Below are 12,718 nucleotides of genomic sequence, written 5' to 3' on the forward strand. Positions count from 1 at the left end.
CTTTAGCGCTTCCAGAAGTGTCTTCGGGATAATTCCAGTTCCAGAGAGAACGACTGGAATAATTCTTGGGACCTCCCTTAGCCCCCACAGTTCCTTGAGCTCCACGGCCAATGGTCGGTACTTGCAGATTTTGCGACCGTGGGTCTCCTCCAGATTCTGGTTCAGTGGAATAGCGACATCGATGATGGTGACTTTGCGGTCGCTCTTGTCGTAAACCATTATATCTGGGCGGTTGTGGTGGATCGAGAGGTCGGTCAGAACAGTGCGATCCCAGTACAGCTTGAAACGGTCATTTTCCAGGACAGGTGCAGGCAGGTACCGGTAGTTTGGTACGTTGTCTTCCAGTAGAGCACATTGGAGCGCCAGTTGTCGATGAACAATACGGGCCAAGTTGTTGTGGCGCTCGGTGTAGGCTGCGTTGGCCAAAACGGAACAGCCTCCCATAATGTGCTCTATGTTTTCACCTGGTTGATGGCACATCCGGCAAATGTCATCAACGTCTTGATGCCAAACGTACCGCCTGCAGTTTCTCGTCGGCATTATCCTGTCCTGGATGGCTATCATGTCGGCTTCTACTACTGAAGAGAGTTCACCACGCGTTAGCCACAAATTAGATGCGGCCTTGTCGACGTGTGGCCGGTCCAGTTGATGGGGGTGGGCACCATGCACTGCCTTCTGCTTCCAAGCTGCAATCTTCTCCTCCACTGTCTGCAGATTGCAGTTTAGTTGGTACTCCGCTTGCGCCAAGTGCAGAGCGCTGTATCCTCTGTCAGCGGCGCAGACAGCCCGGTATAGCGCGTTTTGGTTGGCGCGTTCTGCGAAGTACTCGCGCAGTTGTCGTACCTGGGCAACACACAGTGCAGAAATGTCGACGATTCCAAGTCCCCCTTCTTTGCGTGGTAGTGAAACTCTCTCCAGTGCCGATTGAGGATGGTGCATTCCGGCCTTTTTGAATGCTTTCCTCATCCTCCTCTCAAGGTCCTCTAGGTCAGTTTTGCTCCATTTGACTACACCAAAACTGAAGGTCAGCAGGGGAACCGCGAATGTGTTGATCGCGCGTACCTTGTTCCCCGCGTTGAGGAAAGTCCTCAGGACACAGTTCACTCGACTCAAGAACTTGTCTCGCAGCTCCGTCTTGATGTCGGAGTGGCGAATCCCGGTGAGCTGTCGGAATCCAAGATATTTATAGGATTCGCCACGAACCATGTCTCTTATAAACTCGCCTCATAGACCTCGTAGCCTCCGGATTCGGTAAGTTGTCCTTTCAGCAGGTGGACACAGCGACACTTGTCGAGGCCGAACTCCATACAGATGTCCCTGCTTATTTCTTCGACAACCCGGATAGCTACACCTAGACGCTGACGACCTTGAGATCGTCCATGTAAAAGGTATGGGTCACTTCTTCGTGGGCGCCGTCGCCATACCTTATTTTATAGCCGTGACCGTTTCTATTGAGCGTCCTGCTGAGGGGGTTCAGTGCCAGACAAAACCAAAGCGGGCTGAAAGAGTCGCCTTGGAATATCCCCCTCTTTATCTGCAGCGTTCTAGACTGCAACACATTTTCCCCATCACTAAGGTGCAGAGACGTGCTCCACTGCCTCATCGCATGCTGCAGGAACCTAACGACGACGGGATCAATTTTGTAGAGCTCCAATACCCGGACGAGAAACGAGTGAGGTATGGAGTCATAAGCCTTCCTGTAATCGACATACGCCATGCTTAGGTTCCGCTGGTTATAAACCGCCTGGCCGACTATGGCTGCGTCGATGATGGCCTGGTCTTTGCAGCCATGCGTATTTTTGACGTAGGACTACGTCTTTCATTTCTATACTAGGGTGTAAAATCAAAGTTTCGAAAACGAAAGCGTTACGCCGGAGACCGAGATTTTGAGCGTTAATAGCTCCTAAACAACTGAACGAAATGGTATGATAAACACTTCATTCGAAAGATAAAATGTCTACGCGTTCTATATTTGTTACTTTTTGATCCAAAAATTTGTTTCAATAGTCTTAAAATTGCTTTCAAAACAGGCTATTGAAATCACCAATCGGTATATAAGCGAGCGCCGCTCGGAAATCCACTCAGTTCTAATTGAACAGCGATTGGAGCATGTTGTCGCTGTTGTGGTGAAGCTCTCCGTTTATCATGAAAGCGCGGATGAACGGTGTCACCAAGAGCCTGTTTGTGCACCCTAGGCTAGAAGGGAATCCATCAGGAGGAGAGTGATGCCACAAACGGTTCCCCGGGAAGACATCGCTACATACACATACACGCGCGGAATTCTTTCCGTTTGGATGCCATTCAGCATAGAAAAAGTTCCGGAAAGATCTAATCATTTCTGGAAAATAATCTGTCAGTTCCTCTGGGAATTTAAAAATACATTCATGTGAAAGAGTTTATTTGAATGTTTTCTATCCATGTAACACTGTGACCAAATATGTTTCAATCAAGTACTATTAACAGGTGGTTATCGAGTTAGTATTAACCACTGGTGGGCTTCCAGTATCGAGGAAAATGTGGAAATATCTAATCATTGCTGGAAAATAATCTGCTAGTTCCTCTGGGAATTTAAAAATACATTCATGTGAAAGAGTTTATTTTAATGTTTTCTATCCATGTAACACTGTGACCAAATACATTTGGTTTTGTGATTTTTCAATCAATCGCAAGTAAGATATCACCCATCAGTAAGATATTTCCGTATCCAATATTGTATGCGCCCGCAATCGATTATTGCTCAGTCGCCGAAAGTTCCGAGCTCAGAGAGTTCATTCCCCTCTAGTTTGCCTTCCAAATTACCATCGTAAACCACTCCTTCTCTCGATTCAATCACACACAAAAAGCATACTTTAGCGATGTTCTGGTGGTGAGACACATTAATTTTTCGTGAGGACATCGACAAGACAACATCGTTGCCTAACGTCCTGGAGGAGGTGGCGGCGAAGGATCGACACATACACGCGCAGAATTCTTTCCGTTTGGATGCCATTCAGCATCGAGAAAGTTCCGGAAAGATCTAATCATTGCTGGAAAATAATCTGCCAGTTCCTCTGGGAATTCAAAAATACATTCATGTGAAAGAGTTTATTTGAACGTTTTCTATCCATGTTACACTGTGACCAAATATTTTTCAATCAAGTACTATTAACAGGTGGTTATCGAATTAGTATTAACCACTGGTGGGCTTCCAGTATCGAGGAAAATGTGGAAATATCTAATCATTGCTGGAAAATAATCTGCCAGTTCCCCTTGGAATTGAAAATTACATTCAAGCGAAATAGTTTATTTTAATATTTTCTATCCATAAAATATCCATATAATACATTTGGGTTTGTGATTTGTTAATGAAGTACAGTTAGCAGGTTAGCTTTTGAAGATTATTCTTCAGAACAAGGTTTTTCGTATCCTATATTGGATGCATAAAACCTTGTGCCTCCAACGTAACGCTCTCGTTTTCGAAGTTCCCCAAATATGCATTTATTCATTCATTAAGAATGGATTTTGATTCAACTTCAAACAAATGATCTCTAAATCAACGATAGTCCTACGTCACCCTTGCGGTTATACGATAGATATAACCCACTTCCTGTTTTTCTGCATCCTTTCTGTGGGCAGAAACTTTGGCGGTTATGATGCTGCTTAATATCTTGTACAGACTCGATAGGCACGTTATCGGCCTGTACTTTGATGGGTTCAATGTGTTGCTGTCTTTCGGGAGAAGGAATGTGACGCTACGGGTGGCGAATTCAGGGAGGTTGTGTGGGTCACGTAGCACCTTGTTGAAGCACTCAGCTATCTTTTGATGTGCGACGGTCAGCTTCTTGTGCCAGAAGCTCTGAACACCATCGGGGCCCGGTGCTGCCCAGTTCCTCAGGTACCGCGAGGCTTCGCGGACATCGTTCTCTTCGACGATGATAGCTGGCATCTCTCCAATTTCACCACAACTCTCCTCCTCCCGTCTTAACCACATTTGCCCGTCGCGATGTTGTACTGGGGTCTCCCAAATACCAGCCCAGAAGTTCGTCACATCGCTAATATCTGGCAAACCTTCGCGGTAGTCGGGCTTCTCGTCGCTAATGTGGTCGTAGAACGCTTTTTCGTTATCTCTGAACATCCGATTTTGTTCCTGGCGCTTTGCAGAGTCAGAGTAACGTTTCAGCCGTTTAGTTAAGACGCTCAATTGCTGTACCAGTGTGTCGAGTTTTTCCGTCAGCTGGTGAGCTCCCAGCTGGCGAAGTTCAGTAGGCCGCACGATCACAGCAACTTGGCGACATAATTTCGCCGATCTGCTGCCTCTTTTGTACGCCATCAGTCTTCCAATTGCGGCGCGCTTGTTTAGGATCCGTTGCTCCAATCTCCTTCGCCATGGAGGCTCACGCCTTTCACGGAGATGTTGGAGCAGTCCGCCTCTTGGCCTAATACGGTATCCTAAACTTTTGGCGGTCGCCACAGCAGCACAGTAAACTTTCAGTTGCAGCTCCTCCATGTTCTCAGCATCAACCAAGTGCAGCGGAAGAACGTGCTCGTTCATGAGCTTTACTGCACTTGTCAGCCTGCGGGAATGCTGCTACTTCGGGATCCTGGGGCGCGACAATGGGTCTGTGTCGCGGAACTGTGAGATCGCCTCGTCGTAGTGGAAGACCAGATCGCGTAGTAGTTGTTAATCTGGCTGTGGGTCTTCCGGCTCAGGGGGTTGTAGTACTGTGGCCTCCACTGGTGCTGATTCGCGTGCCCCACTCGCGAATGAATTGCTCAGCCGTACTGAACTTCGTCTCGACACACCGCTTGCTCTGTTTTTCATAAAATCATAAAATCTTACAGGTGTGTGTGCCTCCCCTTTTATTGACCAGGTTGAGGTTTCGGTTGTACGGTCTTCCTCTCCTTCCATTCTTGCATCTCTATCACTCTAGCGCGTTCATTCCGTGTCATGACTCCTTGTCCATTCTGTCGTTCCGCATTCGAATACCTGTAAATAAACTCTGTGGATAGAAAAACTCGCGAAACAAAAAAAAACTCGGAAAAGAAAAGAAAAAAGAAATAAATTACTATTTTTCTCCGCAATTCTGCATAACATTACATCTTCAGTCCCCTTATTTTCCTCTCCTCTTTTCTGCTCTATTCTTCGATTTTAATTATTCTTTGATATTTTTTCCATGTTCATGTATTTATTTTTTTTTTTGTATTCCATTACTCCCATTCCTATTATATATTATTCTTTATCAAGTTACCTTCGATTTTCTCTTTTTTTCTCTTTACATTTATTTTTGTACTCCCCAACAAATAGATTCTTCTTTTATTCATTTCCACCCTTGGTTTTTTTTTCTTCATTTAGTATCATAACCCTTCATCTTTTTTTTTTATATTGTCTTGCTTGTCTCTTACAATCTTTTTTCTATATAATCGATTATTCTTCAATTTTTCTTTATTATCTCTTACTTTTTTCTTCTTTATTCTTCTTCTTTTTGTTTTTACTCTGTTTACTCGTCTGTTGTATTTCCCACTTTAGAATGAGTCCAGTGCCAGCTCTTCGGTTAACTCAAAAGTTAATTGCTAACGATTGGAGAACACATTTATTGTTATATCATTGACTGTAGACTCAAAAGTTATTTGGCTTGTTATTTCCTTTTTTTCTGCCATAATTTCCCCTCTTAATCGTCCCTTAAGCTCTTCGGTTCATTCAAAATTGTTCTGCATAATAATGCCAAATTGATGAACGCATTAATTGTTATAAAATAGCTGTCAAAAATTCATATCCCATAAACCTTTTTATATATATATTTTATTTTGCCTTGTCTTCTTTGTTTGTTGTTAGTAAATACCTATTCGGTTGTATGCTTTTCTTTTCTTGACCTTTTGCTTTTCAGTTTTATACATCTCCCTAATTTTCTTTTCATTATAATTGTTTTGTTCCCTTGCAAAAAAAAATGTTTCATTTGTTTTTTAATGTTTTATCATCAAACATTTTGATACTACTTTTTTTTTTCTTTTATTTTAGATTACACATTTCTAGTTGCTATGAACTAGTATGCAACTATTGAATTTAAGTGTTGTTAGAATCCCACATTTATAAATTCTTGTTATTTTTCATTTGTCATTTATCTTCTTCTGTATAAGCTCGACTTGTCACAAAAAAAACGAAAATTTGGGTTAATTTTTTGTTTTTGTACAAAATATCGTAAAAAATGTGGTTTCAGTTACTGTTCTTTATTTCCGGTTGTAATTAAAAATTAAATTCCTTCAACTCTGTAATCCCCCAATTCTAAATGGGAACAAAAAATGGTCATATCTCCTTAAAGCTTCCCCAAAAGTCTTATCGATCATTATTGATGAGCTTTCACAGCTTCATTAAAAATTTTCTTGGTGCAATATGTTTATTTTCATCATTCTTGCTGAATATATCTCCCTCTCATCATCTTCATCATCATCATCTTCATATTCTTTTAATCTTTAATCTTTCATCTTCTTCAATATTTAGTTTTCTTTATTTATATCTTTATTGTTGGAGGTAAATTCATCTCCCATGATTCTTCTTCGCTTTCGTAGCGCTACTTCGTTTTATTTTTCTTTATCATTCGTCAATATCATCTTCATTTCGTTTTATTTAATTAATTGCTATCATCGGTATATCCCACATTTCTAGTTTCTCGTGAACTTTTATGTAAATATCGATTCATACATGCCCTTACAGGAATTCATTCCTGACCTTCCAGCCCTTCGGTACATTCAAAAGCTATTTTAGCGATTGATGGACTCATTCTCGTTATTAATTGGCTGTAGACATATACGATTCAATATCTTCATTTTTCTAAAAAAATCCCACTTCAAAGCGTGTGTGAAAGAAAGAATCACGCATTTTTTTAATTCGATAAGTACTTTCCCCATATTACCCAGTTCATACAACTAAAGTATGGGAGACATGATTGTGTTTTCCCAAACAGAATAATCAGTGCTTACAGAACTGATGGAATATTATTAATTAATAATTTTTATTTGTGTTTCTCGAGACTTTTCTCTGGTGGGTCGAATAACTCAATTAAGCAGAAGTAAAACCGTTGATTAAAATCAACAGTTTATAGAAGCATTTATCCTTACAAAATGATAACGATACAAACTAATCCAAATATGCATAATATTATTGATTACTTAGGGGTTTATCAAGATATACTGTTTCAACGCAAGAATTAGATTGTACAACTTTCTTTTAGGTACATAGTTTCCCTTCACATACATTTTATCGTACTTATTCTCAAAATATTCTAGTTGATTTAAAAATTGATTCTCCTTCCAACAGTTGATGTGAATTCATTTGGAAAAAGCTTTTTTTTGTTCTACTTTTTAAAATTTGGTTGTTTTGAGTGGAAAAAAAAATAATTGGTCCTATTCAATTTCTCGCTGTTGTCCTAAATTGTTACAATGAAATTAGGTTTTGCAGTCGTCAAAAAAAAAAAGTATTTTTTTTTTGGTTTACAGTAGTCTAACATTTATAATAAAATTTCTTTTTATGTATCCATGTTTTTTTTCCCTCAATTTCACCCAACGATTTGCAAAGTTTTGTTTATCGTGTTTCCACATATGGTTAGTTCTAACATTTTTTTCCGCTCTCTCACTTAATCAATCTTTCATTATAAAATATGTGCTTACCTTCGTTGATATTGTACATAAATGCAAAGAGGAATTCCAGAACCGGAGTTCACTTCTATAACATCCCTCAAGATGTCTGATGCCACATTCGATTCGACGTAAATGAACGTCTCGGAGCCCCAGTCCAGCGAAAACATCGATCGTGAATCAAACTTCTCAGCAGACAACGATGGCTCAACCAAATGAACTTCTCCAACCGACTCCGTGCGGGAGTCATTTTTCTTCAACATGTTTTCCACTTTGCTGTATATGCTCGACAGCATATCCTTATTGTTCGATCGATCCGAAACAAGCGATTCATTACCGGAATTTTCTTCTTTGGAGATCACTACTACAGGGGGAGGGTTTTACTTGGCTCAACTGTACTAATAATTTCCCAGATTTTTTTTCACTACGATATGTTCATTTTCGAACATCACTTCTTGTACCGCATTATGCTGATTCATATTTTTTCGATTTTCTTCTTCTTTCACTACAATCTCTGTCCACGCACATTTTCTCAACTAGGGATTCTGTTCGATTCCCAGATTACCTTCAAGGAAATCAACACTTTGTAAACACCACGATGGGTGGGCTGCTGTCCCCACTTGGACAGCATCCCACCGCTGTCACCACTTGTAGCACTGGTTTCTGGATCCCACCGCTGTCACCACTTGTAGCACTGGTTTTGTCACCTGTCATTAAAAAGACAAACGCGGTATAATATTATCCAGCATACTAAGCATACTACCACTGGCCCGATTGGCTCAGTACTTTTTATTTCATCTTATGTTTACAATGACAATTTCTTATTTACTAACTTAATTTTTCGGGTCGCGCTAGAATCGTACGCACACGTTTCCGTGGTGCTGACTCTGCGCGAACCCCTGTTGTATAACCAAACCGCTATGTTGAACAATCACAATTTCTTATTTACTAACATAAAATTTTTCCGGTCGTGCTAGAATCGTTCGAACACGTTTCCGTGATGCTGACTCTGCGCGAACCCCTGTTGTACAATCAAAACCGCTATGTTGAACTTGCCCCTGGAAATTTGACGAATAAACAAAACTAAAGTGGGGCCGGTTCGACATAAGCGGGACTTATAAATTAAATAAGGGCGCTACACTAAAGCTAAAGTGCACTTACAAATTACTATTATACTAAAGTAGAGCTACGATGGGGATTATAATAACATAATGCTAAAATTAACTGGTTCCTGATAACTAATACAGTAAATTATTTCAGCTAAACTAAAAAATATTAGCTAGAAGGATAGAGTGATTGGTTAATGTGATTCAATGGTTCTTTATACTAAAGTTCACGAAAGATTTCAAGGTGATTGTATATCAGTAAAATTATTTGAAGTAATCTTAACTAAAATAAAAAATAAAAGAAACTAATATAACAATATAACCTGATAATATAGATACTAATAGATAAATTAAAAAAAATCAAATTCAATTTGAAAAGAAAAAATTAAAAAAATCACTGATTCGCGTTTATTGAGTGAATGAAAGGAACAGAGATTTATTATTTGAACGAAAATAATCTCAAAGCGTTATTAATAATTTTGAAATGAAACTTACGGAAATTTGAAAATCTCCTTTACTTTATAAATTTCTAGTATAAATGAGCAGAACAGGGTTAATATTTTTAAATGTTCGTGAAGGTTTTTTCCGTAAGTCATCAAATATTCCCACTTTCCATTCGGTCTTGCTAAGAATGAAATATAATTTCCAATTTCATTCTTTCGCATTGGTAAATCAAAATAGACGACAACACGTAATTTGAAGAGATTATCGCAAAGCACAACTTCTGATTGAATATCGTTAATGGTGATATTCTTATAAGAACTCATTGAATCGGATTTTTCACAATCCACAAATAATACATTGTTACAGAAAACTTGTGCTTCCATGTGAGCCTTACATTCATTACAAATTTTTTTCAGGAATTGAAATAAAATTACTTATATTAGTTAAATTACGATCTTCATCTAACACGTTTATAAATATTGAAAGAAATTTCAAATCTATACTTGCTCAAAATGACATTTGTAATGCACAGATATTGAAGGACTCTCTTTATTTTCTCTGCCAAATAACAAATATTAGTTGCACAGGATACCTGTGTGAGAAATGTATTCGATTCAGCGTTATGTTTATATAAATCAAGCAGAACTTCAAAGTAATTCTGCAACCGGTATAATGAACTCATTATGCATATTGATTTGAATCATCAATGATAGAAGTATTTGCGCTAATGAGTCGAATGTGCAAGCTTCTAATAGCTTCTCTGGCCCCTGATACAGATTCTGTGGCTCTACTGTAAGCACTTTTACCTCGTCTATCTTCATCAATCTCTGCCCTCCCTCTCTAGTTTTCAATAGATTTCATTTCTTCGAATCCATTGTCCACTTCTGAAGATGCCTTCAAGTATTGTAGACAACACGACAGGGAAGAATATTTAATTATAAAATAATCTGCACGCAAATTGGGTTTACCCTCAAAGATACTTGTTTTCATTTCTTTGAATGAGTACTCAACTGCTGCTGAGGAAGCGCATGAATTAAATGACTGGAACGCGTCTATCAAGATTGCTGACCACATAGGCAATGTTTTTAGAAGTTTCTTGAATTCCGTGATACATAATGGAGCATAATATAAATTATCTCTTCCATTATTACAAGGAATGATATTTCGAAATAAATCCTCTAGAACATCATTTTCGTGTTCGTCATCATCTTCGTATTCGATATCTATTGATTCATCATGATCATAAGTGAGATTGTCAATTTGATGGGTTTGTATAGATTGGATCAGAAACTTTAATTGATGCTGCATTATTGAACCTTCTTCCTCAAATGGACTCAATGCCACAATGATTTTTTTTTTGAAGTTTTGGGAATATTTCCGTAAGTTTCATTTCAAAATTATTAATAACGCTTTGAGCTTATTTTCGTTCAAATAATAAATCTCTGTTCCTTTCATTCACTCAATAAACGCGAATCAATGATTTTTTTTCTTTTTTCTTTTTTTTTTAAATCTATTATTATTTATATAATCAGGTTATATTGTTATATTATAAAGTGACCAGATGGTCAAAGGTCTAACGCGGGACACAAAAAACAAAATGTTATGTATATACGTTATGTGAAAATAAACCATAGTTTAGCGAGTATCATTTATTCGTGAAACACTTAAAATGTGTCCTTGCAATTAAACCTGATCTGTATTATTTCTTTCTAAGTATCGTCATTCAGTTGTGATTTTTCGGTGGTTTAGATTTTGTTTACCCCTGAAACTCACTGGCTCAGTTAGAGCATTAAAGCCTGGCAAGCACGATTCAAATTCAACAATTTTCTTCAAATTACCGAATGAAATGCTCGAAAATTTCAATACATTTTTCATCCAATTTAGTGTTAACGTATGCATTAAAAAAACGGACTATTTTTGGATGGCGATGACTACTACTAAAAATAATTTAATGGAACAAATTTTCCTTAAATATTACGTTTATTAAGCCTACAACAAAAATTATTCAAGGCTGTTGATAAGCAGCAGCAGCACTGTTCCGGCCAACATTTGCTTCATTTGTGATACTTCATCAAATAAACATGCCTCTTCCTGTCCAGCATACACTAGTTCTTCCGGCTTATTTAACACATTAAGCCCTGACCGAGCTAGAGGACCAAAGATGAACTTTTCGTTTGACTCACGTTGGTCTCTGCGGATCAATAGGGGACTTTTATAAAAATCATTATAAATCTTTATAAAAATCTTAAAAATAAATCTTTAAAAAAATAAATTTTCCGATTTTGTTGCTGTCGGTTGTTGTTGACACTCTCTAAACAAAAAGTCCACTGTCGGTGCGATGAAACCAGCTCAACGTATTAATCGTTGAATGCATTGGAATCGTTCTTGAACAGTCTGACAAATAAGAGTTTTGTTTTGAGGTTCATCCATTTGAGAAAATCAACATGATCAAATTGTAATACTGAAATATATTAATATCGCGGGACATTTTTGTTCCTTTTGCCAACTGCGGGACGTTTCACGGGACGTAATCGCGGGACATTTTGTTGAAATGCGGGACTGTCCCGCGTAACGCGTCTGGTCAGTTTATTATATTAGTTTCTTTTATTTTTTATTTTAGTTATGATTACTTCAAATATTTTTACTGATATACAATCACCTTGAAATCTTTCGTAAACTTTAGTATAAAGAACCATTGAATCACATTAACGAATCACTCTATCCTTCGAGCTTATATTTTTTTGTGTAGCTCAATTAATTTACTGTATTAGTTATCAGGAACCAGTTAATTTTAGCATTAAGTTATTATAATCCTCATCGTAGCTCTACTTTAGTATAATAGTAATTTGTAAGTGCACTTTAGCTTTAGGATTGAAATATGTTTTAACAGATTGAAATAAATGAGTTTATTGACCCAAAAAATCTTTTATCTTTATTTATAAAACAAGGTTTATCCCACGTACGTATAACATATCATCACAGGAGAACGACTGATCAGATCTGCGTCGTCTATATATCGTTGAGTTTGTCTCCACCCAAATTAGAATGATAAAATACTTTGGAAAATATTAAAGCTTAATAGAAAAAAATGAAAAATCGACTATGCATGTTTTGCAGTGAAAATCATTCATCAGATAAATTTTATAGATCGGAACGATAAAATATATTATTATTTTGCCAACCAAAATATTCTCTAGAAATAATTTATATGGCAGAACAACGTTTGCCGGGTCAGCTAGGATATCATGAGCAATCATTATCAAAATCATTTAGGAAAATATTATTGAATTTTTACATAAGTTTTAAAATAATAGTAATAATTATTATTATAAAGTTTTGGAATTTCACAACATTAAGCTGGAAACTTTTACCTCCCATGTTCTGGATGGCTACTTAGAGTTCCCCTAGCACCAGTCATATATTCAACAGTTATATCATGATGTACATTTGTTTAAACAATTGGGGTGTGTCCCTTTTCTTTAGCTTCCACGTCGATATTTTGTCCTCAAAAGTCTGCAAATAGCAGTTCATAACACAGAAGTGGTTTCCTGAAACCGTGG

General features: G+C 37.8%; 1 protein-coding gene across 1 annotated transcript; it reads right to left on the reverse strand.

The window, feature by feature from the left end:
- Window positions 1-4,691: 4,691 nt before the first annotated feature.
- LOC129769007 (uncharacterized) lies at window positions 4,692-8,248 on the reverse strand. Its single transcript, XM_055771012.1, has 2 exons — window positions 7,642-8,248; window positions 4,692-4,966 (listed from the first exon to the last, which is right to left on the reverse strand). Exons 1-2 carry the CDS (start codon window positions 7,902-7,904, stop codon window positions 4,840-4,842), a joined length of 390 nt encoding a protein of 129 aa, XP_055626987.1. The 5' UTR covers window positions 7,905-8,248; the 3' UTR covers window positions 4,692-4,839.
- Between the last annotated feature and the right edge of the window lie 4,470 nt (window positions 8,249-12,718).

The sequence above is a fragment of the Toxorhynchites rutilus genome, chromosome 2 (assembly GCF_029784135.1).
Source record: "Toxorhynchites rutilus septentrionalis strain SRP chromosome 2, ASM2978413v1, whole genome shotgun sequence".
Taxonomy (NCBI): domain Eukaryota; kingdom Metazoa; phylum Arthropoda; class Insecta; order Diptera; family Culicidae; genus Toxorhynchites; species Toxorhynchites rutilus.